We start from the raw sequence: 24,590 nt of genomic DNA, 5'->3' as shown, positions 1-24,590 counted from the left end.
GGCTTTTTCACACCTTCTGGGGTGATGAGCCTGCCAGGAGAATTATGTTAGTGGAAGCCAGGGTGAGATCTTAATGCTCTTCAGCTTGCTACTGGTATTAGGGTCTGAGCCATAGCAGCATAGCACGAAGGCACTTAGGGTTACAAGGCAGGGGTTGACAGAACTCTTACTGGTCTGGGTGAGCCCCAAAATGTCACAACGGGAGGACAGTCTATTTTGTAAATGAAAAAAAAGTCATTCCACCCTTACACTCAAATCTGCTGTTTGCTCAAATTATAAGTGATTATACTTACATTAAAAAGTAAAACGGTTACAAAAATGTTAAAGTTGAGCACTCAAAAGTCAAATAAAGTCAAAAATAAGGTTTCATGGGGATCCTTAATTCTACCCTCTTGTATAGCAATGTGGTCTAACCACCTTATCACACAGTATTTATCAAATATAATATATATTCCCAAACTGTGTTAAATTACATCAGTAACTTAAGTTAAAATTCATTATACAGATGTTAATTATCTCAAAAACAAACATGGAAAATTCAGAATTCAAAATTATGGTTAAACTTAAAAGAAAGCCAAACATGTTGAGGTATAGAAATTCACAGTTATGTTCCACAAACAACCTTAACTCTGCCCTGTAGTGACAGCATAAGCAATCAGGACGATGAAAGTATGTGTTGTTTCTGATTAAATTCAAATAATTTCTGAAGATAAGAGTTTTTCATCCCCATCTCCATGGGGAAAATTTCCTTGTTTTTCTTCAATTAAAAATTTCATGCATGAACCCTCTATATTCCTCTGAACACATGCACACACCCCAGATTCCCCATTCCTCTGAACACATGCACACACCCCAGATTCCCCATCCCTCTTCCACTCATTACATTCCTCAACATGGATGTGTACTCACACAATTTTCCTCCCTCCCCGTTGGGCAGATCGGGTGCAATGATCATTAATCCGAAATGTTTCTTGTCAGAAATAGTCATTTTTTGCTGTTATTTTTAATAACAAAGGTTTTTTTTCTGCAAAGTCTGGCACACACCTTCCTCAGAAAAACCCAAAGAATTGCTGGCTTTCTGAATGCCTACCATTTTCCATTCTTCTTAATGGAACTGAGGCTAGGGACTGCCCTCACACAAGAGGCCTTCTTTCAAATTGCCACCCCTTCCCATATTTCCAAACTGGAATAAAGACAACAAGCTCTCAGGGAAGATAATGCGGGTCTCCTATGCTGTCAGGAGGCAGAGAGAAACATAAAGGTGAAGACAGCAGCCATCTTTGCAAAGGGCAGTTTATGGTCTCAGTTCCATTAAGAACAAAAGGAAATGACTCCCATTTTGACAGAGGGCCTTTTTTTTTTTTTTTTAAGAGTTTCTCAAAAGGAGAACCCTATTCATCCATCTCTGCTGAAGCAGAGACTTGGTTCTAAAGAACAACACGGAAAAATTACCAATAATTCCTAAAAAAAAAAAAAAAAAAAAAAAACCCAAAAACCCCACAACATTTTTCTAATGTAGTATATGCATAACATTTCAGTAAAAATTAACTATATGAGAAGTTTGAACAGTCTGAGTTATTCCATTAACAACATCGTTAATGAAAAAAAACATCTTAGGTAACTGAAAAGTTTCTGAGAGAGCCCATTTTTAATTAATTTTAACAAAACATTTATTGAAGTACCTTGTAAATTCTTAGAAAATTCATGTTATACTCAATAAATACTGAAATTTTGAAAAGAATATGTTATTTTTTTACATAATAAAGAAGCTGAATTCCTGCTTTCAGTACAAGACTCAACTCAGTCTTAAATATGGAGCTGCAGTTACTACCTCCCTAATATCAACAGATTTTTCCTGTAACCTTGGGTACTCAAATAGCAACTTGTAAAAAACAACTTCATTCTATTTAGTCTGTGCATTCTAGCAAATTTTCATTATTACTCCATGTTATACTTAATTTATAAAGTATTGTGCAAGAATAATTAGTGACATATTTTTCATATGTGCTTTTAATCTCTAGCATATGCAGCACTAAAAAAATACTACTGTTTACCTAAGGTTGTAGAAAAAAACATTCTATTTACAAGATAGAATATAGTATTTATGATGTAATAAAAGACTAATTCATATGCCCAAGAGTGCAGAGTTAAGAGTGTTCAACCTTAACTTTGTCACTTTCTGACTTTTGAACACAATGATTTTTTATGGAAATTCCTACTTTTTGAAGGAAAAAGTAATTTCCCTTACATGGAAATGTTTTGCCAGACAATACCTTTCCACCTTATCAGAGACAATACCTTTCACGGAACTGCAGATTTATATTGCTCTATCCTCAGTCACAGTACCTCTTGCTCCAACACGGGCATTGTTTCTATCCCGGCACTCTAGACAAGATGCAGAGTTTGTTATGGAAACTCTGTCCCCATCACAAACTATTTTCAATGAAATCAGGCTCCCCCATGCTTCATCTGGGAATTTTAATGTACTCAGCACAGAGTTTTTGGTGTTGAAAACACACACAGTCTCAATTTCTCAATGCATAACTAAGTTTGCCACCTCCTAAGGCAGACGCTTCACAAAACTTTAAAAAGGTGTACAAAATGCATTACATATGCAAGAAGTAAACTTTTGAAAGGCTTAATACTCTCAAATCAAAATTTACATTGACCAGACCTGAAGAGGAGCTCTGTTGAGCTCAAAAGCTTGTCTGTTTCACAAACGGAAGTTGGTCCAATCAAAGATATTACCTCACCTACAAGAACACTTAGGCAACACTTAGCAGGGAAATTGTCTTTCCACACAAAACCATTTTGGACACCAGACACATTTTATTACGATATATTTTTAAATAATGAAAACAAAATACTTTCTATCCCTCTCCAGATTTTGTTTGCAAACGCACTTGAACCATTCTGAATGAAATAAATAAATAAAAAAAGACACCCCTTGGGGTGCCAGGCACTTCATCTAATATAAAATATACAACTTAGAATGGGATACACTCCTCTAGAAAGTCCTCTCTGCCCTCCAAGTCTTTTAAGTAGATTAAAATGGAATACTGATCAGTGAGACCTGTTAGTATAGGAATAGCACCAGATGGACTGATTTAAATCAAGGTTTCCTACTTGCTGATTTAAATCATGATTAAATTCATTTATTTAAAAATTTTTTTGCATTCATATTTGAAGTTATTTTCCTAAAGAAAGTTTGATTCCAATTGCATGGTATAATTTGCTATTTCTGTTTTGCTAACCAGGAGGATACATTATGTCTATACACACTCATTTAAGCAATTACATTACTTAATATACATTTATTTAGTGTCTTATTTGTTATTTTTATTAGAAAATGGTGAATGATGCATTTCTTGTCTACAAAACGCTTACAAATTTTTTTGCTCATGATTTATGTAAATCTGCATTTGGCTAGAAATTGGAATTAAAATGCACAGAATTAGCATTTTAAAATTGTTTTTTAATAAATAAAACTACTTTAAATGTGCTGGATAAATTAATTTTATATTTTGATAAACAATTTTATGTATTCAACAAAAGAAGTATTTACTGTAGTCAGTAAATTGAACGGATTTTTTCTGGTCACCAATGTTCTTCAAAATTCAGAACTAGAAGATACTAACTTCACACATAGTTCTTATTGAGATTGGAAGAGAAAAACAAGATTTCCTGCTTTTTTAAAGTCCCAATCACTTTCTCAACTTTGCATAAACTAGTTATTGAACTGAATTATTGGAATAAACTGAAATTAAGAAAATATTCTCTCTGCACCTGCAGAAGAGGCTGCTGCAGTCAAAAGCTGGTTTGGCACTTCAACACACACCGATTCCAAATGCTTAGCCACTGACTTCCACCAATTGAGTGAATTGAATTTCTTTAAAACTTTAGCAGTAAACATGTACTGCCTGGACATTATTTAAGTTAAATTATTTTAAAAAATTATAGTAAATTTAGGCCTTAACCTTGGTGATCATAATCTGATTTTTTATCTTTTTTCGTTTTTTTAAAAAACTCATTCATTTTTATCCAGCCTGAATAGCACTCATGGATTAAAAGATAGGAAACAAAAGGTAGAAATAAATAGACAGTTTTCACAATGAACAAAGGTAAATAGCAAGGTCCCGCAAAGATCTGGACTGGAACTAATACTGTTCAATATATTCATATATCATCAGAAAAAAGGGGTAAAGAGTGAGCTGGCAAAATCTGCAGACAATACTGAATTATTCAAGGTAGTTAAATGCAAAGCTGACTGCAAAGGGATCTCACTAAACTGGGTGACTGAGCAACAAAATGGCCAATAAAATGCAATGCTGATAAATGCAAAGTAATGCATACTGGAAAACATAATGCCAACTATACATATAAAATGATGTCTAAATTAGCTGTTACCACTCAAGAAAAAGATCTTGAAGTCATTGTGGATAGTTCTCTGAAAATATCTGCTCAATGTGCAGCAGCAGTCAAAAAAATCTAAACAGAATGTTAGGAACCGTTAGAAAAAGGATAGAAAATAAAATAGAAAACATCATAATGCCACTATATAAATCCATGATACACCCCACACCTTGAATACTGCATACATTTCAGGTTACCCTATCTCAAAATAGATATATTGGAATTGAAAAAGATATAGTCAAGGATCAAAAAGATGATTAGGGGTATGGAACAACTTCCATATGCAGAGGGATTAAACAGACTGGGACTGTTCATTTTAGGGGAAAAATGACTAAGGAGGGATATGACAGAGGGCTATAAAATCATGAATGGTGTGGAGAAAGCAAATAAGGAAGCATCGTTTATCCATTCACATAACAAGAACCAGGGGTCACACAATGAAATTAATAGGCAGTCAGTTTAAAACAAACAAAAAAAAGTACTTCTTCGCACAAATGCACAGTTAACCTGTAGAACTCATTGCCAGATGATGTGAGGGCCAAAAGTATAACTGGGTTTGAAAAAGCATTAGTTAAGTTCATGGAGGATAGGTCCATCCATGACTATTAGCCAAGACTGTCAAAGATACAACTCCATGCTCTGGGTATCTCTGAACTTCTGACTGCTAGAAGCTGGGACTGGATGACAGGGGATGAATCACTCAATAAACTGCCCTGTTCGGTTCCTTCCCTCAGAAGCAGACGGCACTGGCTACTGTCAGAAGACAGGATATTGGACTGATGAACCATTGATCTGATCCAGTATGGTCATTCTTATGTTCACTAACCAGTGGGTACACATGGCTATGCTTAACTGATCAAGAAAGCGCAACACGGTGTTTATTCTTCAGCTGTCTCTCTATGGCCAAGTCTCTCTCCTGCTCACTTTCACCAAGGGGCAGCAACACTGCCTCCCACTGCTGTCTTAGCAAGCACTTGCATTCCCCTCTGCTCTTAGCTGCCCTTCCTGATTTGGTCCTCAGTAAGTACACCATGAGACTACCTTTTCTCTAGTTTTTAAACTAAGTATTCATAGCAGCATGACTCATTTGTATAGAGCTGAAGAAATAGCACTTCATAACAACCGTTACTTTGAAATTAGAGTTTATATAACTTTGCACTTTCATAGTACCATTCATTAGAAGATCTCAGAGCACTTTACAAAGGCACGTATCATTCCAATTTCACAGATCAACAGGGGGAAAAACCCACAGAAATACAGCAATGGTAAGGCCCAAATTTTCGATGTTAGCCTCGACTTTTTGGGTACCCAATTTTAGAAACCTAACCTTCCAATTTCAAGAGGTTCCAAACACCCAAGACTGAAGCAAATGAGAGCTGTAGCTGTCAGCACATCTGAAAATCAGGACTTGTGTATCTGAATTAGGCAACCCAATTTCCACTTTCCAATGTCCCATTTTAACCACCAGAAACTTCCTAGTAACTGGACAACTTTACAGGAGGAAATTTAACTTTGTATAAAATGTTGAAAGTGCCAAGTTTTGTAGAAGGTCCAGAAGCAAGGTCTTAAAAAAGGGACAACTTAGCGTTACCATAGCCAATATTTATTATCTTATAATTTGTATACTTTATCACTCTTAACAGCCCTGCCAAAACCTTATAATTCTTTATGTTTCAGCAATTCCAATGCTTTGGAGTACTTAAAAAAATTCAACCTTCAATAACCAACATACAGATGCAGTGTTAAACCCCTTAAAATCCATATAAATAAAAGTTTCTAATTAATAGGTGTGACTTGATTTGGCAGAGTCTTGCAACTCGCAAAACTCTGCCAAATCAAGAGTACAAGGGTAGCAAAACCTTCCAGCAGCACTAAGGATTTGCTGGAACAAGAGACAAAAAAACTAGTATGGCAGTGGTTAACAAAGAGGGGAGGAGGAGGGAGGGAAGATGACTCAACAACTACAGGTTTCAGAGGAACAGCCGTGTTAGTCTGTATTCGCAAAAAGAAAAGGAGTACTTGTGGCACCTTAGAGACTAACCAATTTATTTAAGCATAAGCTTTCGTGAGCTACAGCTCACTTCATCGGATGCATAAAGTGGAAAGTACAGTGAGGAGATTTTATATACACACAGACCATGAGAAAAATATACATTGTAAGGAGAGTGATCACTTAAGATGAGCTATTACCAGCAGGAGAGTGGGGTGGGGGGAGAGAAAACCTCTCTCTCCCCCCACCCCACTCTCCTGCTGGTAATAGCTCATCTTAAGTGATCACTCTCCTTACAATGTATATTTTTCTCATGGTCTGTGTGTATATAAAATCTCCTCACTGTACTTTCCACTTTATGCATCCGATGAAGTGAGCTGTAGCTCACGAAAGCTTATGCTTAAATAAATTGGTTAGTCTCTAAGGTGCCACAAGTACTCCTTTTCTTTCAACAACTACAGATATCCATTTTGAGGAACAGAACAGAAAGTGGCACCTTGTGTTGGGCCTATGTAAAGGAATGAGTTTATATTTGTTTGTTTTAAGGTTCTTTGTCTATAGCAGAGATTGGCAATTTTTGATACGCAGCCCGCCAGGGTAAGCCCCCTGGCGGGGTGGGCCGGTTTATTTGCCGCGTCCACAGGTTCAGCCAATCGGGGCTTCCACTGGCTGTGGTTCACTGTCCCAGGCCAATGTGGGCTACAGGAAGCGGCACAGGCTGAGGGATGTGCTGGCCGCCGCTTCCCGCAGCCCCCATTGGCCTGGGACAGTGAACCATGGCCAGTGGAAGCCGCAATCAGCCGAACCTGTGGATGCGGCAAATAAACAAACCAGCCCGGCCCACCAGGTGCTTACTCCAGCGGGCTGCAGGCCAAAGGTTGCAGATCCCTGGTCTATATGGTTCAAACAAACATTCTGAATTATCGGCAAAGAGTCCTGTGGCACCTTATAGACTAACAGACGTATTGGAGCATGAGCTTTCATGGGTGAATACCCACTTCATCGGATACATGTCTCCATGCACCCAACAAAGTGGGTATTCACCCACGAAAGCTCATGCTCCAATACGTCTGTTAGTCTATAAGGTACCACAGGACTGTCTGCCACTTTTAAAGATCCAGACTAATACGGCTACCCCTCTGAATTTTGAATTATGTAGATTATAGTTACATCTCAGGTATCATCTGGAAGTTGCACAAGCCACAATGACTCTGTTCTCACTGACTTGCAGCAGAATTCCTGCAAGGTATTATAAATCCATAATTCACACTATTTATCCTGTATATTCAATGAAACAAAACAAATTCTGCTTGTCTTGATCTTTCCAGTATGAAGTTATACAACTAGTAAAACTAACCAAGTGTTAAGAAAACTAATATTGAGAGAGTAAATCAACTCTCCTGCTAAATGAAGGCAGAAATTTTACAAACCTGTTGCGTGAATAGCCATTTACTCAGGTATAGCAAACAGGTTGGATTCTGCCTCCATAGCAGGACGAAAAAGGACAGAACCGTACTTAACAGCTTGGTAAACATATTAATGTAATGGAGAAACTACATCAATGTAGTGCTATGGTTGAGAATTTAAATTACTAAAATAAATAAATATGTAAAAAGGAAATTCAGAAGCAACGGATCCCATGGAAACCATAACTCACCCCTCTGCATACAAGTACAGATAAAGATTGTACTAATTAGTTATCTCACTGTACATACACATTGAACTATCAAAGGATGGTCACAGATAGTGAATGCTATCCACAGCTGGGATAGGTCATTCAGTTTCTCGTTCAGAGCTTCAGCTTGTAGCAAAGTCCCTCCAGAGGTCAGAAGGAGGACTGAAGACCACATGGAGCAGCTGCAGCAGCCTTTTATAGTCTCTTGCCATGTGGCCTTTCTTTCTTTGTTCCAAAGACAAGCTATCCAGCACATGGCATGAAAAAGCCTCAGAGTTCTGTCCATAGACATGTCCCTGCATGCCTTGCTGAGTCACAAGGTGTATCTGCCTTCTCTCAATGGGTCAACTGTATAGCTAAATCTCCTTAAATCAAGTAGGCTACGCATTGCTGACACCAAATTGTTTGGGGTGTCACCCAGAAGAATAGCGTAAGTTTGAAATACAGACAGTATACTTATAACTTTAAATAGAAAAATGATACATGCATACATATAGAATAATCATAATCAGCAAACCATAACCTTAGACACCGTATTTGACCCCCTTTATAAAAGATTTGGTGCCAGTTACAGGACCTTGTTTGCAACAATGATCTATATGGTCACAGTTCATGTCAATAATGCCACAGCACCAAAATGGGCTCCCACCCCAAAACACACCCAAAGAGCTTTTATAGGTTTATTCAGATCCCATGGCGATCCCATCATATTATGGGCTTCACACCCATTAGAATACAAAATACTGCAATTCAGGTCTTTAGAGACACTGTCCTACCTTTGGGTAGTCTTTAATAAGAGCTCTCAGCCTAAGAGGAAGGCAACCAGGTAATGCATTTCAGACAATTCAAATACATACACAGGCCTAATTGTACAGACACCTTCTATCTACCCTTTAGGACACACTGGAAAAGGATGACCAAACAAGGCGGCAAGAACACTTGCAGAAAAGCTATACCTGTGAAACTCTACGTTGTCAGAAGTCACATTAAACAGTGGAGTGTTCATTTGGATGAGACAGATCAAGGTACTTCACTGATAAGTGATCATCCAAGACCAGATTCACAGCCTGGTGGAGAAAAATATCATAGGCTCTCTCTGAAAGGGAGAGCCATACATGACAACAATAATGATGTATCAAAATGTGTGGCCCTTTCATCTCCAATTTTGCAAGAATCTTTGCTACCAGGAGTGGAAATACATATCAGAGAGAGATTCCCTACAGTTGCTGAGTGTCCTACTAAATGTGTTCCTCCAGGTCTCCTGAGAAAAAAGTTGGCAGCTGCTCATTCAGGTATATAATGAGATCAATTTTTGAATTCACTTACCAGACAAAGAAAACAATCCTCAGATTCCAATCCTCAGATCCTTCACAAGTGTCTACAGCAAGTTGTCTGTGATTGTGCTCAGTTTTTTTAGAGCAGTTGACCCCGCGGCCTGTGTGCATCTAGATCACCATTTACAGTGCCAAGACTTCTAAGGTCCTCAGTATATTTAGGATTGCCCACTTCCCAGCTCACAGATGTGTAAGACCTGTATCTACTTCATAAAGACCATCATTTTCCTCCAAAAGAGGCGATACAGTACGTCATTCCAAAAGCAACTTTGCAGATTTGGAGCATGAGCAAAAGATGGCAATATGTCAACCAAATTTGATGCCAACGCCCACACAATGCCAATGTAAGAAGGCAAGTATCAAGAGCCAAGACACAATCAGTATTCTGACATGGGAACCAAAGTATACACTGAGACTGGCGTCAAGGAGGTGACAAAAACAAATGATATGCCCAAGTGACCATGCCCAAGAACACTGAGGCAGGTGCCAAGTTTCAAGGCAGAGTCTCTCTGATGCTAGCCACTATGTACGTATCTCCCAGAAGTAGATGCCTCGTGTACTGACTGACAAGCCATGCAGGTTCGCATATCTGCATGTCCAGAGGGTGCCTGGAAGGGTAATACACTGAATAGAGCCAGGCTTGCAGACCACAAAGGTGAAGTCTGGCATGCAGAGTTGCATAAGCACATGAGGCCATGCACTCCAGGAGCTGAATGCAGGCATCGCACTGTTGCCGTTGGGCTGGACACTAGGCTTTTGGAAAAGGAAGGCTATAGATTCATACTCCTTCCTTTGAAAGGTAAGCCAAGGCAATCCCAGTGTCAAGGTCTGCTCCTATGAAAGTTATACACTGCATTGGTTTAATTATGATTTGTCCAAATTTGGTTTCAGGCCCAGAGAGCCCAGTTTCAGGCTCAGAACAGCTGTCTAGTGACACAGAAGCTGTTTTTGGACCTGGTTGCTCCAAGAACTACCCAATATTCGAAAGTCCCAATTGGCAGAGATGGGCTGCTACCCCAGCCATTCACTTGGTGAAGACTCTTGGGGCTGGTGACAGACTGCAGGGGAGCACTGTGTACTGGTAATGGTTGTTGCCTGCTCATGCTTCCTGTGGCAAGGCGGTATCACCACATGGAAGTATGAATCAGTCCTGTAAGGCAAGGGCAGCATACCAATCTCCAGGGAAGGGATAACAGAAGTGAGGGTGATCATCCTGAACTTGATTTTCTTCATGAAACAGTTCAGCTTTCATGGATCTAGAATGGGCCAGTCACCACAAGATTTCTTTAGGACCAGAAAGTACCAGGAATAGAAGCCTTTTCCTGTTTTGGTGAGGAAATTCTATTGCTCTCAATTCTAGAAGAGACTGAACTTCCTGAAGAAATACAATCTCGTGAGAAAATACAGGAAGAAGGTGGATTGGGAATAGGAAGAGAAGACCTTCTCTAAGGGCTTGTCTTCACTACCGGGGAGATCGGCACTGCAATCGATGAGGGGGTGTTGATTTAGCAGGTCTAGTGAAGACTCGCTAAATTAACAGCGGAGTGCTCTCTAATCAACTCCAGTACTCCAGCTCCCAGAGAAGAGTAAGGTAAGTCGACCGGAGAGGGTCTCCCGTGGATGCAGCGCAGTGAACACAGCAGGGTAAGTCGACCTAAGCTACATCAACTCCAGCTATATTATTCACGTAGCTGGAGTAGCATAACGTAGGTCGATTTATCCTGGTACTGAAGACAAGACCTTAGAGTAGCGGTGGGCAAACTTTTTGGCCTGCGGGCCACATCGGGGTTCCGAAAGTGTATGGAGGGGTGTGTAGTGTTTTAAATTGCCCTCTGTAGGAATGTGCTATTTACGGTGTACTACTTACGGCTGCCGGTCCTGGTGCTCTGAGCAGCATGGTAAGGGAGCAGAGAGCAGGGGGATGGATAAGGGGCAGGAGGTTCCGGGGGGCAGTCAGGGGACAGGAAGCAGGGGGCGGTTGGATAGGCGTTGGAATCCTGGGCGACCTGTCAGGGGGCAGGGGTGTGGATGGGGTCGGGGCAGTCAAGGGACAGGGAGCGGGGGGGTGGGGTGGATATGGGGTGGAGTCCCGGGAGTCCTAGGAAGGGGCGGTCAGGGGACAAGAAGCGGGGGCGGTAGGGGAGGTGGAAAGTGGGAGGGGATGGATAGGGGACGAGGACCAGGCTGTTTAGGGAGGCACAGCCTTCCCAACCTGGGTGTAGTATATTAAACTGCTCCCCACAGGAATGTCCTACTTACGATGCACTACTTATGGTGGCCAGTCCTGGTGCTCCGTAATACACTACACCTGGCAGCTCTCACAGCACGGCAAGCTGAGGCTTCGGGGGAGGGGGAACAGTAGGGGAGGGGGCAGGGGCTAGCCTCCCTGGCCGGGAGCTCAAGGGCCAGGCACGATGGTCCTACGGGCTGGATGTGGCCCGCGGGCTGCAGTTTGCCCACCTCTGCCTCAGAGGCAATCACTGACCTTTATCAGAAAGGAGATCTGGAGTAAGTTTGCGGCTAAACAGTTTCCTCTTTGTAACTGGAGCATAAACCCCTAACAAATGAAGTATTGCAGGAGAATCAAAGTGTATCTGTTTTAGCAGAATATAGTTTAGAACCCACAAAATTTACGTTTTCTATTGTGTTCTGCATGAAGATTGCAGTGGCTATGAAACACAAGGCTGTACATCAGGGGTGTCTGTTGCTACCTGAAGGGATGTATGGGCTGTAAAATATCCCTCAGAAACCAAAGCTAAAAACTGTTCCTTATATGCCTCTGGCAACTTGTCAGCAAATTTAAAAACCGCAGAGAAATTAAATAAAACTATATTATGACAAAAGTCTAATAATTAGCTAATCATTTGAAAATTAGCAGTGGAATAAACCTTTCAGCTATAGAAATCCAGCCTTTTAAATTCCTTATCCATAAGAGTGGCCTTATGGTGGAATTGATGGGACTACTCATTAGAAGCTGTGACCACCAAAGAAGCAGGAACTGGATGGGTAAAGGAACAGCCCACTTGCTTGGCTGTAGGAGGTACAGAGGTTAGCATCTGCAAGAGAGTTTTCAGAGGCTCCACTAAGTCTTCATTGATGGGAAGCGGAACCCTTCCTGAGGCAGGAGCTTGATCAATTGGTCTTTCAGCCCTCATATAGATTGCACTGATCATAACATGTCTTCCATTCTTCTCTTACCCTGGCCTTCCTTCTCCATGTGCGACCATGCCTTTTCACAATAAAAACTTCCCATCTCTTTGGGGGTTGGCCGAGTGATTGTTTCAGTTCTGATGGGTACCACTCAGTAACAGCTGCAGTGCATTGATTTCCACTCTGCTGTCTCATCACTTCATTGGGGACTCTGTTGCAGACTGAAAATCCCAGAATTCTTCTTTCCATTGCCCTCTCTGTGAGAACTATCTTCATCAGCGCCCATTTCTGCTGCCGTACCACACTGCTGGCAGTACTATTGAGTTGAAGAGGTTGGCATGTGTTGCCTTGTTGATTTTTCCTTGGAGAACATCCTTGATAGAACTGAACGCGCATCACCCAGCTTTCTTTCTTCACGAGAGTTCACCTTCCTGATTGTGGTGCACGTATGGAAAAGATCTATGAGAATGTGCAGATTCTCGTGCACAAGTTCCACCTGCACCTCTAGAGAAGTGGCCACACTCCTCATGAGATTCTGAAAAACTATGAAGTCCTCTGGGGAGAGAAGCGTGGGGAGACAAGGATTCTGGAGTTACAGCTACACATGGTGAAGATGAAGAAATATGGTGAGAAAGATATAAGGGTTCCTTCATTAATTCTCCCTCCTCCATGGGGTCCAGCTCAGAGGGTTGAGGGATGGTAACAGGATGCCGAATAGAGGTTTCCAGTAGCAGGGGAGTAGGAGACTTCCTCCTAGAGAATGACCATGATGGAGGTCTACATTCTCTTGGAGCAGCCCAATACCAACAAGGCACAGAGGCTACTGCATAGGTTGAATGACAGGACACCCCATGCCAGGGCTTCCCTATAAGATAACCAGGCCTGACCTTTAGGTCTCAGTGTTCAAAGACCTGTAAGATGTCACCTGTAAGATGACAAACAATCATAAGCAATCATAACGGCGAGACAAGTTCCTTGCTTTCAGAGTCAGAAGAATATAAACCTCCTTAGAATAGGGAGCAACAGTTCCAATTGGGGTTCTAGGTGGCCTGGCTATGGGAAACACAGTAAGCTTCAAAGAAAGTGAGAGTTAGGGTGACAGAAAGCTAGCAAAGTCTAACAAAGTTGAAATGGACTGGGGTGGTCTGTATCAATAGAGCTGAGGACTCTGTCATTGATTGTATAAAAGGAGAGTCCAGTAGGGAAAAGCAAAAGAGATCCCTTGAGAACAAGGAGGCTCATTGAGTGGAAAGCACTTCAGGTAAGTGTACCAACAGTACCGGTGGAGCCGAAAGAGGGGCCGGCCTGCATGAAGAGCTGGAACTGACAGTGCTGACGAGTCTTTGAACTTGTGAAGCCTTAAATTGGTACTGGAGGACTTACCAGATTTTCTGGGTAAAGTCCAAGACTTCTTGCTTTTGTCATCATCAGAATGCACAAAGTGATTCAGTGAGCCTGACAGTGAAGAGAAAGTGTGACATTTGTCACCAGGGTTGTGCTTCAAATCAGGAGTAGTTGTTGGGGGACTCCTGGTTGATCCTGACTCCCCTGCATCATGGTGGGGGCTTGATTCAGATGAATCATCTCTTTCACGAGGTGAAGTTCAAGACGAAAGTCCCTCTTTTTAAGTCCTGGTGGGGAAGGAGCTTTGTCCTTCACACGGCCCTCACCCAGACAAATCATGCATCTGTTGTATCTATCTGTGACGGGGAAAACAGCACTGCACATGACACACTGCTTAATTCCCAGGGATTTCTTCATAATAAATCCTTCAAGTAACTACTAAAACTAAAACAATAATTATGTTCAGTAAAGTTCTGAAAACTGCTAATCGAAGCAAATGCAACCTGTATCTCGGTGGGCGAGAAGGAACTTAGGCTACGTCTACACTTCAGACCTTAAGGTCTCCTTAAGGCAGGAATGTCTGTGAGGGGAGGGCTCCTGCCTCATACTGGGAATGAGGGGCGATCAACAGGTTATCTCAAGTGCTTATATACAAATGCACAAAGCCTTGGAAACAAGCAGGGGGAACTGGAGGTCCTGGTGATGTCAAGGAACTATGACGTGATCGGAATAACAGACACTTGGTGGGATAACTCACATGACTGGAGTACTGTCATGAATGGTTATAAACTGTTCAGGAAGGACAGGCAGGGCAGAAAAGGTGGGGGAGTAGCACTGTATGTAAGGGAGCAGTATGACTCCTCAGAGCTCCGGTACGAAAGTGCAGAAAAACCTGAGTGTCTCTGGATTAAGTTTAGAAGTGTGTGCAACAAGAGTGATGTAGTGGTGGGAGTCTGCTATAGACCACCGGACCAGGGGGATGAGGTAGATGAGGCTTTCTTCCGGCAGCTCACGGAAGCTACTAGATCGCATGCCCTGATTCTCATGGGTGACTTTAATTTTCCTGATATCTGCTGGGAGAGCAATACAGCGGTGCATAGACAATCCAGGAAGTTTTTGGAAAGCGTAGGGGACAATTTCCTGGCGCAAGTGCTAGAGGAGCCAACTAGGGGGGGCGCTTTTCTTGACCTGCTGCTCACAAACCGGGTAGAATTAGTGGGGGAAGCAAAAGTGGATGGGAATCTGGGAGGCAGTGACCATGAGTTGGTTGAGTTCAGGATCCTGACGCAGGGAAGAAAGGTAAGCAGCAGGATACGGACCCTGGACTTCAGGAAAGCAGACTTCGACTCCCTCAGGGAACGGATGGCCAGGATCCCCTGGGGGACTAACTTGAAGGGGAAAGGAGTCCAGGAGAGCTGGCTGTATTTCAAGGAATCCCTGTTGAGGTTACAGGGACACACCATCCTGATGAGTCGAAAGAATAGTAAATATGGCAGGCGACCAGCTTGGCTTAATGGTGAAATCCTAGCGGATCTTAAACATAAAAAAGAGGCTTACAAGAAGTGGAAGGTTGGACATATGACCAGGGAAGAGTATAAAAATATTGTTCGGGCATGTAGGAATGATATCAGGAGGGCCAAATCGCACCTAGAGCTGCAGCTAGCCAGAGAAGTCAAGAGTAACAAGAAGGGTTTCTTCAGGTATGTTGGCAACAAGAAGAAAGTCAAGGAAAGTGTAGGCCCCTTACTGAATGAGGGAGGCAACCTAGTGACAGAGGATGTGGAAAAAGCTAATGTACTCAATGCTTTTTTTGCCCCTGTTTTCACTAACAAGGTCAGCTCCCAGACTGCTGCGCTGGGCATCGCAAAATGGGGAAGAGATGGCCAGCCCTCTGTGGAGATAGAGGTGGTTAGGGACTATTTAGAAAAGCTGGACGTGCACAAGTCCATGGGGCCGGACGAGTTGCATCCGAGAGTGCTGAAGGAATTGGCGGCTGTGATTGCAGAGCCATTGGCCATTATCTTTGAAAACTCGTGGCGATGACTGGAAAAAGACTAATGTAGTGCCAATCTTTAAAAAAGGGAAGAAGGAGGATCCTGGGAACTACAGGCCAGTCAGCCTCACCTCAGTCCCTGGAAAAATCATGGAGCAGGTCCTCAAGGAATCAATTCTGAAGCACTTGCATGAGAGGAAAGTGATCAGGAACAGCCAGCATGGATTCACCAAGGGAAGGTCATGCCTGACTAATCTAATCGCCTTTTATGATGAGATTACTGGTTCTGTGGATGAAGGGAAAGCAGTGGATGTATTGTTTCTTGACTTTAGCAAAGCTTTTGACACGGTCTCCCACAGTATTCTTGTCAGCAAGTTAAGGAAGTATGGGCTGGAAGAATGCACTATAAGGTGGGTAGAAAGCTGGCTAGATTGTCGGGCTCAACGGGTAGTTATCAATGGCTCCATGTCTAGTTGGCAGCCGGTATCAAGTGGAGTGCCCCAAGGGTCGGTCCTGGGGCCGGTTTTGTTCAATATCTTCATAAATGATCTGGAGGATGGTGTGGATTGCACTCTCAGCAAATTTGCGGATGATACTAAACTGGGAGGAGTGGTAGATACGCTGGAGGGGAGGGATAGGATACAGAAGGACCTAGACAAATTGGAGGATTGGGCCAAAAGAAATCTGATGAGGTTCAATAAGGATAAGTGCAGGGTCTTCCACTTAGGACGGAAGAACCCAATGCACAGCTACAGACTAGGGACCGAATGGCTAGGCAGCAGTTCTGCGGAAAAGGACCTAGGGGTGACAGTGGACGAGAAGCTGGATATGAGTCAGCAGTGTGCTCTTGTTGCCAAGAAGGCCAATGGCATTTTGGGATGTATAACTAGGGGCATAGCGAGCAGATCGAGGGACGTGATCGTTCCCCTCTATTCGACATTGGTGAGGCCTCATCTGGAGTACTGTGTCCAGTTTTGGGCCCCACACTTCAAGAAGGATGTGGATAAATTGGAGAGAGTCCAGCGAAGGGCAACAAAAATGATTAGGGGTCTGGAACACATGACTTATGAGGAGAGGCTGAGGGAGCTGGGATTGTTTAGCCTGCAGAAGAGAAGAATGAGGGGGGATTTGATAGCTGCTTTCAACTACCTGAAAGGGGGTTCCAAAGAGGATGGCTCTAGACTGTTCTCAATGGTAGCAGATGACAGAACGAGGAGTAATGGTCTCAAGTTGCAGTGGGGGAGGTTTAGATTGGATATTAGGAAAAACTTTTTCACTAAGAGGGTGGTGAAACACTGGAATGCGTTACCTAGGGAGGTGGTAGAATCTTCTTCCTTAGAGGTTTTTAAGGTCAGGCTTGACAAAGCCCTGGCTGGGATGATTTAACTGGGAATTGGTCCTGCTTCGAGCAGGGGGTTGGACTAGATGACCTTCTGGGGTCCCTTCCAACCCTTATATTCTATGATTCTATTCCTGCATAGCCACTCTATGCTGGTGGGAGAGAGCTCTCTTGCCAGCATAATTAAACCACCCCTAATGGTTGGCAGTAGCTATGTCAGCCAGAGAGACACTCCAGCTGACATAGCACTGTCCATACCGGTGCTTTTATTGGTGAAACTTATGTCGGGGTGTGGTTTTTTTCACACCCCTCACCAACAAAAGTTTTGCCAACAAAAGCACTAGTGTAGACAAAGCCTTAAAGGGAGGTGGTGACCATGCCCCTTTTATGCCTTCTTCTGAGAGCATGAAGAGATGCTCCTGGGGGAATTCTGTACCACTGTGCAAGCGCACAATTAATGTCCCCCACAGATTTCCCCCACCCCAGAATAACAGATTATTCTGGGAAGCCGTGAGAGGGGTCATGCTACAATTACACTTTTCACCCACCAGGGGCTGATGTGGTGCCAGAAAAGAGGGCAGTTGGTTCACAGGCCAGATCAGCCAGCCGCAGAGAGGGAGAAGGCAGAAGCTGCCTTCATCACAGCACTCTGCCCATGGGGCCAGGTGGAGGTAGCATGGAATATGTAGAGACGGACAGAGTGAGGCACACAGGGCTGTTGCAGCTCAGGCTAGTTAGGACGACAGATTGGGGCTGGGGTACAGGAGCTAGTGGGGTGACACTGAACCATGGACTGAATGGAGAGTGGGGGTGCAGGGACACATGGGGACAGGAGCAGAGGTGCCTGACTGAATGGGAGAGGGGTCAGTCAGGGTCTGCATGGAGGAGGCACCCCATTCCCTAACAATTCTTACCCCCGTGCCCTCCCAAAAATCAAAACTGTTTCTTACTTCTTCCACCCACAACAAACTGCCCTCCAAGTTCATTCCTAGGCTCCTTCCCAGCAATTACTTCCCTCTTCCTCAGTTCCTTCATTGCCTCTGACTCCCCCAAGCCTTTGCACTGCTTCTGAGGGGTGCGGGAAATATGTTTCTGTGATGTACTTTAAATAAATTATTCAAAGTTCTGTATTAATACGCCAAATAAGGAATCTATTTGTCAAAAAATATGTCCTGTGTATTGTATAAAGTCCTCTGTATTGTCACAGACATACTTGCAGACACGTATTTCGAAATAACTTAACAAAATAATTGAAATTGGTGTGATTATATTGTGTTTTTGACAAATAAAATATGCAACATTTTTCAGAATTTTAATTTGTGCACAGAACTTTTTTTTTGGCACAAAATTCCTCCAAGAATAAGAATAGCAAGGATGCATGAGCAGCCTACTGGAATTGCTTACAAAAGTCAACTCAAACGTACTCCTGGTTGAATTCTATGTTACTGCGTGTGTGCATAATTAATGAGCCTTGCATATTTTTAATTTTTTGCATAAAAAAAACTTCTGCTGAAATGTTGCTGCAGATCCACCTTCTGCCCACCAGCAGGTACTGTGGTGATAGAGCAAAGCAGCAGCTCCCTGCCCGCAAGGGAAGAGACAGAGTCTGCCTTCTTCGCAGCAGGCCAGGTCAGGAGACAGGGGCTATGTGGAGACAGACAGCGTGGGGTGCTGGGGAGGTCAGACAGTAGCTCATAAGAGCTAGTGGGAGAAGACAGGACTGGGGCAGGCACTGAATGGGAATGGAGGCACAGGGCCACAGTGGGGATGGAGGTGCAGGACCACATGGTGATGGAGGAAGGGTGCAGAGCTACACAGGGGGAAGGGAGTGCGAGTGGGGGTGAAGGGACACATGGACAGGGGGTGCAAGAACACATGGGGATGGGGCAAATGTGCCTGACTGAATGGGAGAGGCTATGGGTCAGCCAGGGTCTGCACGGGGAAAGCTCCTTAACAATCCCTCCCCACCTAGTAATTCATTAATATGCATAATTCAAATAGATTCATATTTGTCAAAAAACATTTCCTGAATCTTGTGTTGTCTGTACTGTTACAGACATACTTGCTGACCAGTATTTTGAAATAAATGACCAAAAATAATTGAAACTTGTCTGATTATATTGTGCTATTAGGACAAATAAAATACGCAGAATTTTAAATTTGTGCACACAATATTTTTAATTTTTTGGCACAGAATTCCCCCAGGAGTAACAGGCACACACAACCTGCAGTGGAATGTATATGTGCAAAATCACTGAAGGAAAACAGAAGCTTATCCAATTTAAGAAAAGGCTGTGTGCGATAGAGGGCAGAAGCAACACAAAGGTTCCTTACAAGTTGGGAATCAAAGTGGAAGGGGGAGTTGTACTCTTTCAAGCTCTGTCCATTTGAAACACACCCAAAAGTAGATTATACAGATGTTAAATAGTAGGTGTGCTGGGCAAGGTGGCTTTTGGCTACCCTGTCTTTGGTGGGGTTTGTGATACTGGCAGACCAGATGCCAGCTCATGACAATGCCCTAGGCCTCCCTGAACACTGACAAATGCATAGCTGAAAACTAGCTGGCTCACCTGTGTGTTAGCATGGTTAAAATAGATGTTAAATTTATAAGAACAAAATGTTTGTAGGATGCTGCCTGCATTAATCTCACGTACAATATCTGTAGCCCATGTTATAAGGTAATATTAAAGTGTTTGCTTTGTAACTGTATAAAAGTGTTTGCTATGAAACTGGTAACCCCCATACACTCAAGAGAGAAGCATTACCAAGTGTGAAATACTAGTTTACCACAAAAGGTGCCATCTCCTGCCCAATAAAAGGCCTGTATGCACCAGACAAACCGTTGTGGAAAAATCAGTGGACAAAGACTTTGTTGACTGGGACTTGCACAATCACACTTTGAACTCTGGGGGAAGTGAATAAAATCCTTAACCAGAAAGAACTGGATCACTACGCTGCTTGGAATTTGGAGTAAGCACTATTTCTAAGCGTAAGCAAGAGATCCCCCATGCTGCTTATCTTGGATTACACCTAAAGACATATAGAGTTTGCGCATTACAGCAGCTTCTATTAACTTTTTGAAACTGAAGACTAACTCATTTGTATATGTATGTTTACCTCATAAATAACTCATTTTTTTTCTAGTTAATAAATCTTTAGTTAGGTTAATATAGGATTAGGGTGATGGATTGTACTCCCCACACTGACCCTGAGAGGGTAAATTAGGCCCAATTAACTGCCAGGCTGCACCTGTGGCAGAAGCCAGGGAGCAGGGATTGACGGAAGCAGGCTCAGCTGGCAGGAACAGTGGGGCCTGTATAAAGCCCAGGAGCTGAGAGCAGAAGTCTCACTTTGTGGGAGAAGGGAGATGTGTTTGGGGCTAGAGGCAAGTAACCTGGGAGGGGGGAGTTTGGGCTAGGAAACCCAGAGAAGAGGGAGAGCCAGGAAGGTAGGAAAAGGTTAAGGGGAAAGTCAAACCTTGCCTGCTCATGAGAGGGCCCCTGAGTCAGGATCTGGAGTAGAGGGTGGGCTCTGGTTCCCCTACCAGCTTCTGACAAAGTGGCACTGCGGAGCCAGTGAGCAGGAATGCTGCCTGAGTCCATTTGACAAGCAGGGCTTTGATAGCTGAAAGGGGGAAACACAGATAGTGACCTGGCTGGAGGACCAATTCACGAAGGGGAGACTGCAGTTCCTGGAGTCAGAGGGGTCTGCAAGGTGAGAGGACGACAGAAAAGGCACCAACAGAGGGGGGCACAGCACCTGGCAAAGCTAATCCCCAGAATGGTCAGGAGGAGGTGCCACTACCAGTGAGTGGACCCCATGACAATTGGTTACAAGCATTAGCTCTCTCACCAAAAACAAGGTACAATTCACCTGGTGTAAGTGACTCGTCCTTTGAGACTCAGAGTAACCTGAATATTGTAATTTTTGGTGTAAGGAACCATCTATCACAAAGGCAGGCTTATCTCGGTGGCAAGATAGATCAGAGTTCCCAAGGGGACTGTCTGCAACTCCTTGTTAAGGCTGTTATAGTAATAAAGGAGTTCAGACTTGATACTTGATTGGTGAAATCCAAGTATAGCACATAACCAGTTTGTGTTTGTGCCCTGATTTGTAACAGTCGGCCCTGACGTTGGCATCCATTTGTGAGACCCTCCAGGTAACTTGAGCATTCAGATGGCTCCTGTGCTCTACTCCTCCCCTGTGGTTCACTAGATTCTAGGTGTTAGATTGGGTGGCAGAGGTGGAAGATTTAAAAAGTGCAGCATTCTTCCAAGCTCTGCTCACAACCCAAGCTGTACTTAGTTGAGGCACCAAAATGAAAGGTCATTCACAGTAAGTTGTACAGATCTTCAGATTATGATTATCCTGCTTTTTGCAAGCTCTGATAAATAATGAATAATTTTGACACCTAATCATTATGTAGGCTCCTGGTAGCAACTCTAGAGTTAGGCTTGTGTTTCAAAGTGGGCTTAAAATACAGCATAAATCTGTATTTTCCTCTAACAGTAGGTGGCTGTCTCCTGTGAGATTTTGGAGTGTTAAATTTTAGGCCCTTTGAATTTTCTGTGCAGCTTTTGTTTGTTAGAAATTGGATTCTGGCTGAGATATTTCCTTGACATTCAGACAATGTATCTTGAGCAGAACTGGTTCAATACACAGGGTTTTTGCGGGGAAGAGTATTAACTGAATTTCAGGTCATTTTTGGCTGCTATCATTCATAAAGCAAGAGTTTATGCACCAACAGATATGCAAGTTTACTGTGCATAACAGAAGAGGTTTTAATGTAAAGACACAAGACCTTATGTGCAGAAGCAGCAGCTCCTTGTGCATAAAATCTTTGGCATGGGCTGTCTTTAGACCACCTCCACAAGTCTAAATCCCTGCACCTGCTTAAGCTTAGAAAATACAAACAAAAAACCCCACCAGTGGGAAATACACAAAAATCTTTCATTGTGATTGTTAGACTTTCTACCACACACTCTGTATCTACTAAATTCAAAACCATCCCCATGGATATGACAAGTTAAGCCATCTGATAATACTTCATACTTTTCCACCCAGAAGCACATCCTTACCATCACCACAACTACCTTATAGCATGAACCACACACCACAACCTTATCCCTGCCTTGTGGATGCCAGCCTTCTATCACTCCCTTTACCAAGCCACCTCTCTTCTCCCTCCCCCTAACCCCCACTACCAACACATTATTACACCTAGTATTGTTAGGAAGGAGTAGTTGGATAATGGGGGGGTGGGAAAGGAAAGGTTGAGGGCAAAATTAAGGTTGCAGTGCATGGTCTGATGTTCCACAGCTGATAATAAGTTTTGCGCCTGTGGGTCGAGGAACAGAAGTTATACATAGTGTTAGGCAGCTTAACTTTTCATTTCCTTGCTTTTTTGGATTTGAATCATAAATGTAGCAACTGTTTCACAGCAAGTTTTTTGTATATTCTTTATTAGGCTACACAGCCGACATCCCATTAAAATAAATGCAGTTCATACCTCAGCTTTTTGTTTCAAGTTAACTGCAGATCTATAAACACAAAAAGCTAGACCCTAGTTATCCCTGGTCCCAGCATACATTCTTGAATACAAGACTACATCCATCAGGAAAAGGTGTTACAAATTACTATGATCCAGCCCAATTTGATCTGTGTTGGCACAGCTCTCTCAATTTATAGAAATCTCTACACCAAATTAGTGCATCCTATGGATGTATGTCAAAGCTCTATTTTTATACTTCATGAAATACCAGTGTTGATTACAAAGGTCTATTTCATAATGTAATAGAAGTCAGAAAGTGATAAAATGCTTTAATGCAATACATCTGCTGTTAGAGTAAGCTAGCTACACCAAACCTGATTTTTCATCTAATCAAATCGGATCCTGTCATGGTTTTTCAATGATGAGACATTTAAAACATCTGAACTGTATCCAATGTATAATACACAATACATAAGAGATACAAGCATCCATTTTCACTGGACAACATCTAAAATATGTAAATACCTGTTCCTGCAGGTCGTAGTCATAGCTATCATGCAGCAGAAGACTGAGGACATACCGAGTATATATCATGGCATCAATGCCACACTTCTCTAGCTCTTGTCCCAGCCAGGTCTGCACTGGGCCCAAAGCATGAAGCAGAGACATTTCAGAAACAGATACAGGGCCTGGATAAGAGCTTGAGGAGCTTTCAGATGGCAAACCATCCACAACAATTGTACAGATAGGGCGCATGAATCTAGGTGGTTGGCATCCTTATAACGTGAAGCATTTTCTGTAGTTGATATTCCGTCGATATCTGGAGGTGATTTTCACTCCAGTAAACAGGAGAGAGGCTTGACTTCTAGGACAATCATTTATATTTCCTGGCAGTTAGCCATCTAGAGACGAACATCACTCTTCAGGCATGACCAGTGAATAAACTAAATCCTACTAGCAAACACATATGAAGATGTGTTTTTCTACCTTAATTTCACATTGAGGCCAGATGCAAGTCCCCAGCAGGACCTATAGAAAGAAAAAGAAAAAGAAGAAGAAAGTTGTGATGTGTATCCATAAAACAAATATGAACAATGAGCAAACATTCAAGAATGCAGCCATTTACATGTTGCTTACTTCCAAATGACACACAGTAGGTATACTATTCTTATGAAAATTATGGAGTAATTCCAAGTTTCCAGGAAACTTTTCAAGCAACATTATTTAAACACCAACACACCAGGAGAGGGGGGATAATAAGCACTTTACCAAGCAACTAACAACCAATTCATAGTTTGAAATTTATTTGCTTGACCTGGCTTTGTTTGAAAGCTTCAATTTTATTACCATTGTTATCATAGCTTTAGAAATGGCACTTAGAGCAACAGCACCTCGGTTTTGGTTTTTGGGAAGCAACAGTTTTATTAGTCAACTGACAGAAGACTGCTGAGCAGTTGAAATTCAGGGTTCTTTCATTTATTTTATAAACGAAAAAGAAAGCATTACCATTCTGTAAACAGACATCATCCCTGTTGAGTTATATGGCCACATGGTCTAACAATCATAGTCACATCTCCTCAAAAAGATAACTCCCACTAACATACCAAAGTTGCTTTTCTGATCTATTCATAGATTTTGAAGAAATAAGGACCACAGAAATCATTTAGACAGACCTCCAACATGACACAGGCCACAAATCTTTCATTAATTAATTCCTGCTTTAAGTCCAATAGCTGTGGTTGAACTAGCAAGCATTTCTGTAGCATACACCAGGCTAAAAGTAAGTTAGGCTGATGTCAGGCAGCTTACGTCAACGTAACTCTATACGCATCTACACTACAATGTTGCTCCCACCAATGTA

General features: G+C 42.6%; 1 protein-coding gene across 3 annotated transcripts in view; it reads right to left on the bottom strand.

Annotated features, from left to right (window-relative positions):
* The window catches only part of KIAA0232 (KIAA0232 ortholog), a 109,398-nt gene that overhangs the window by 54,046 nt on the left and 30,762 nt on the right, over positions 1–24,590 (bottom strand). For 2 of the 3 annotated variants that reach the window (XM_048848934.2, XM_048848935.2), the window contains exon 2: positions 23,255–23,758. In XM_048848934.2, coding sequence (XP_048704891.1) covers positions 23,255–23,485 — 231 coding nt within the window. In that variant the 5' untranslated portion in view covers positions 23,486–23,758. The remainder of the gene's footprint in view (positions 1–23,254; positions 23,759–24,590) is intronic. The other variant, XM_048848937.2, reaches the window with a different exon arrangement.

This window comes from Caretta caretta, chromosome 4, assembly GCF_965140235.1.
Source record: "Caretta caretta isolate rCarCar2 chromosome 4, rCarCar1.hap1, whole genome shotgun sequence".
NCBI classification, from domain to species: domain Eukaryota; kingdom Metazoa; phylum Chordata; order Testudines; family Cheloniidae; genus Caretta; species Caretta caretta.
This window is presented reverse-complemented; position numbering and strand designations above follow the sequence as displayed.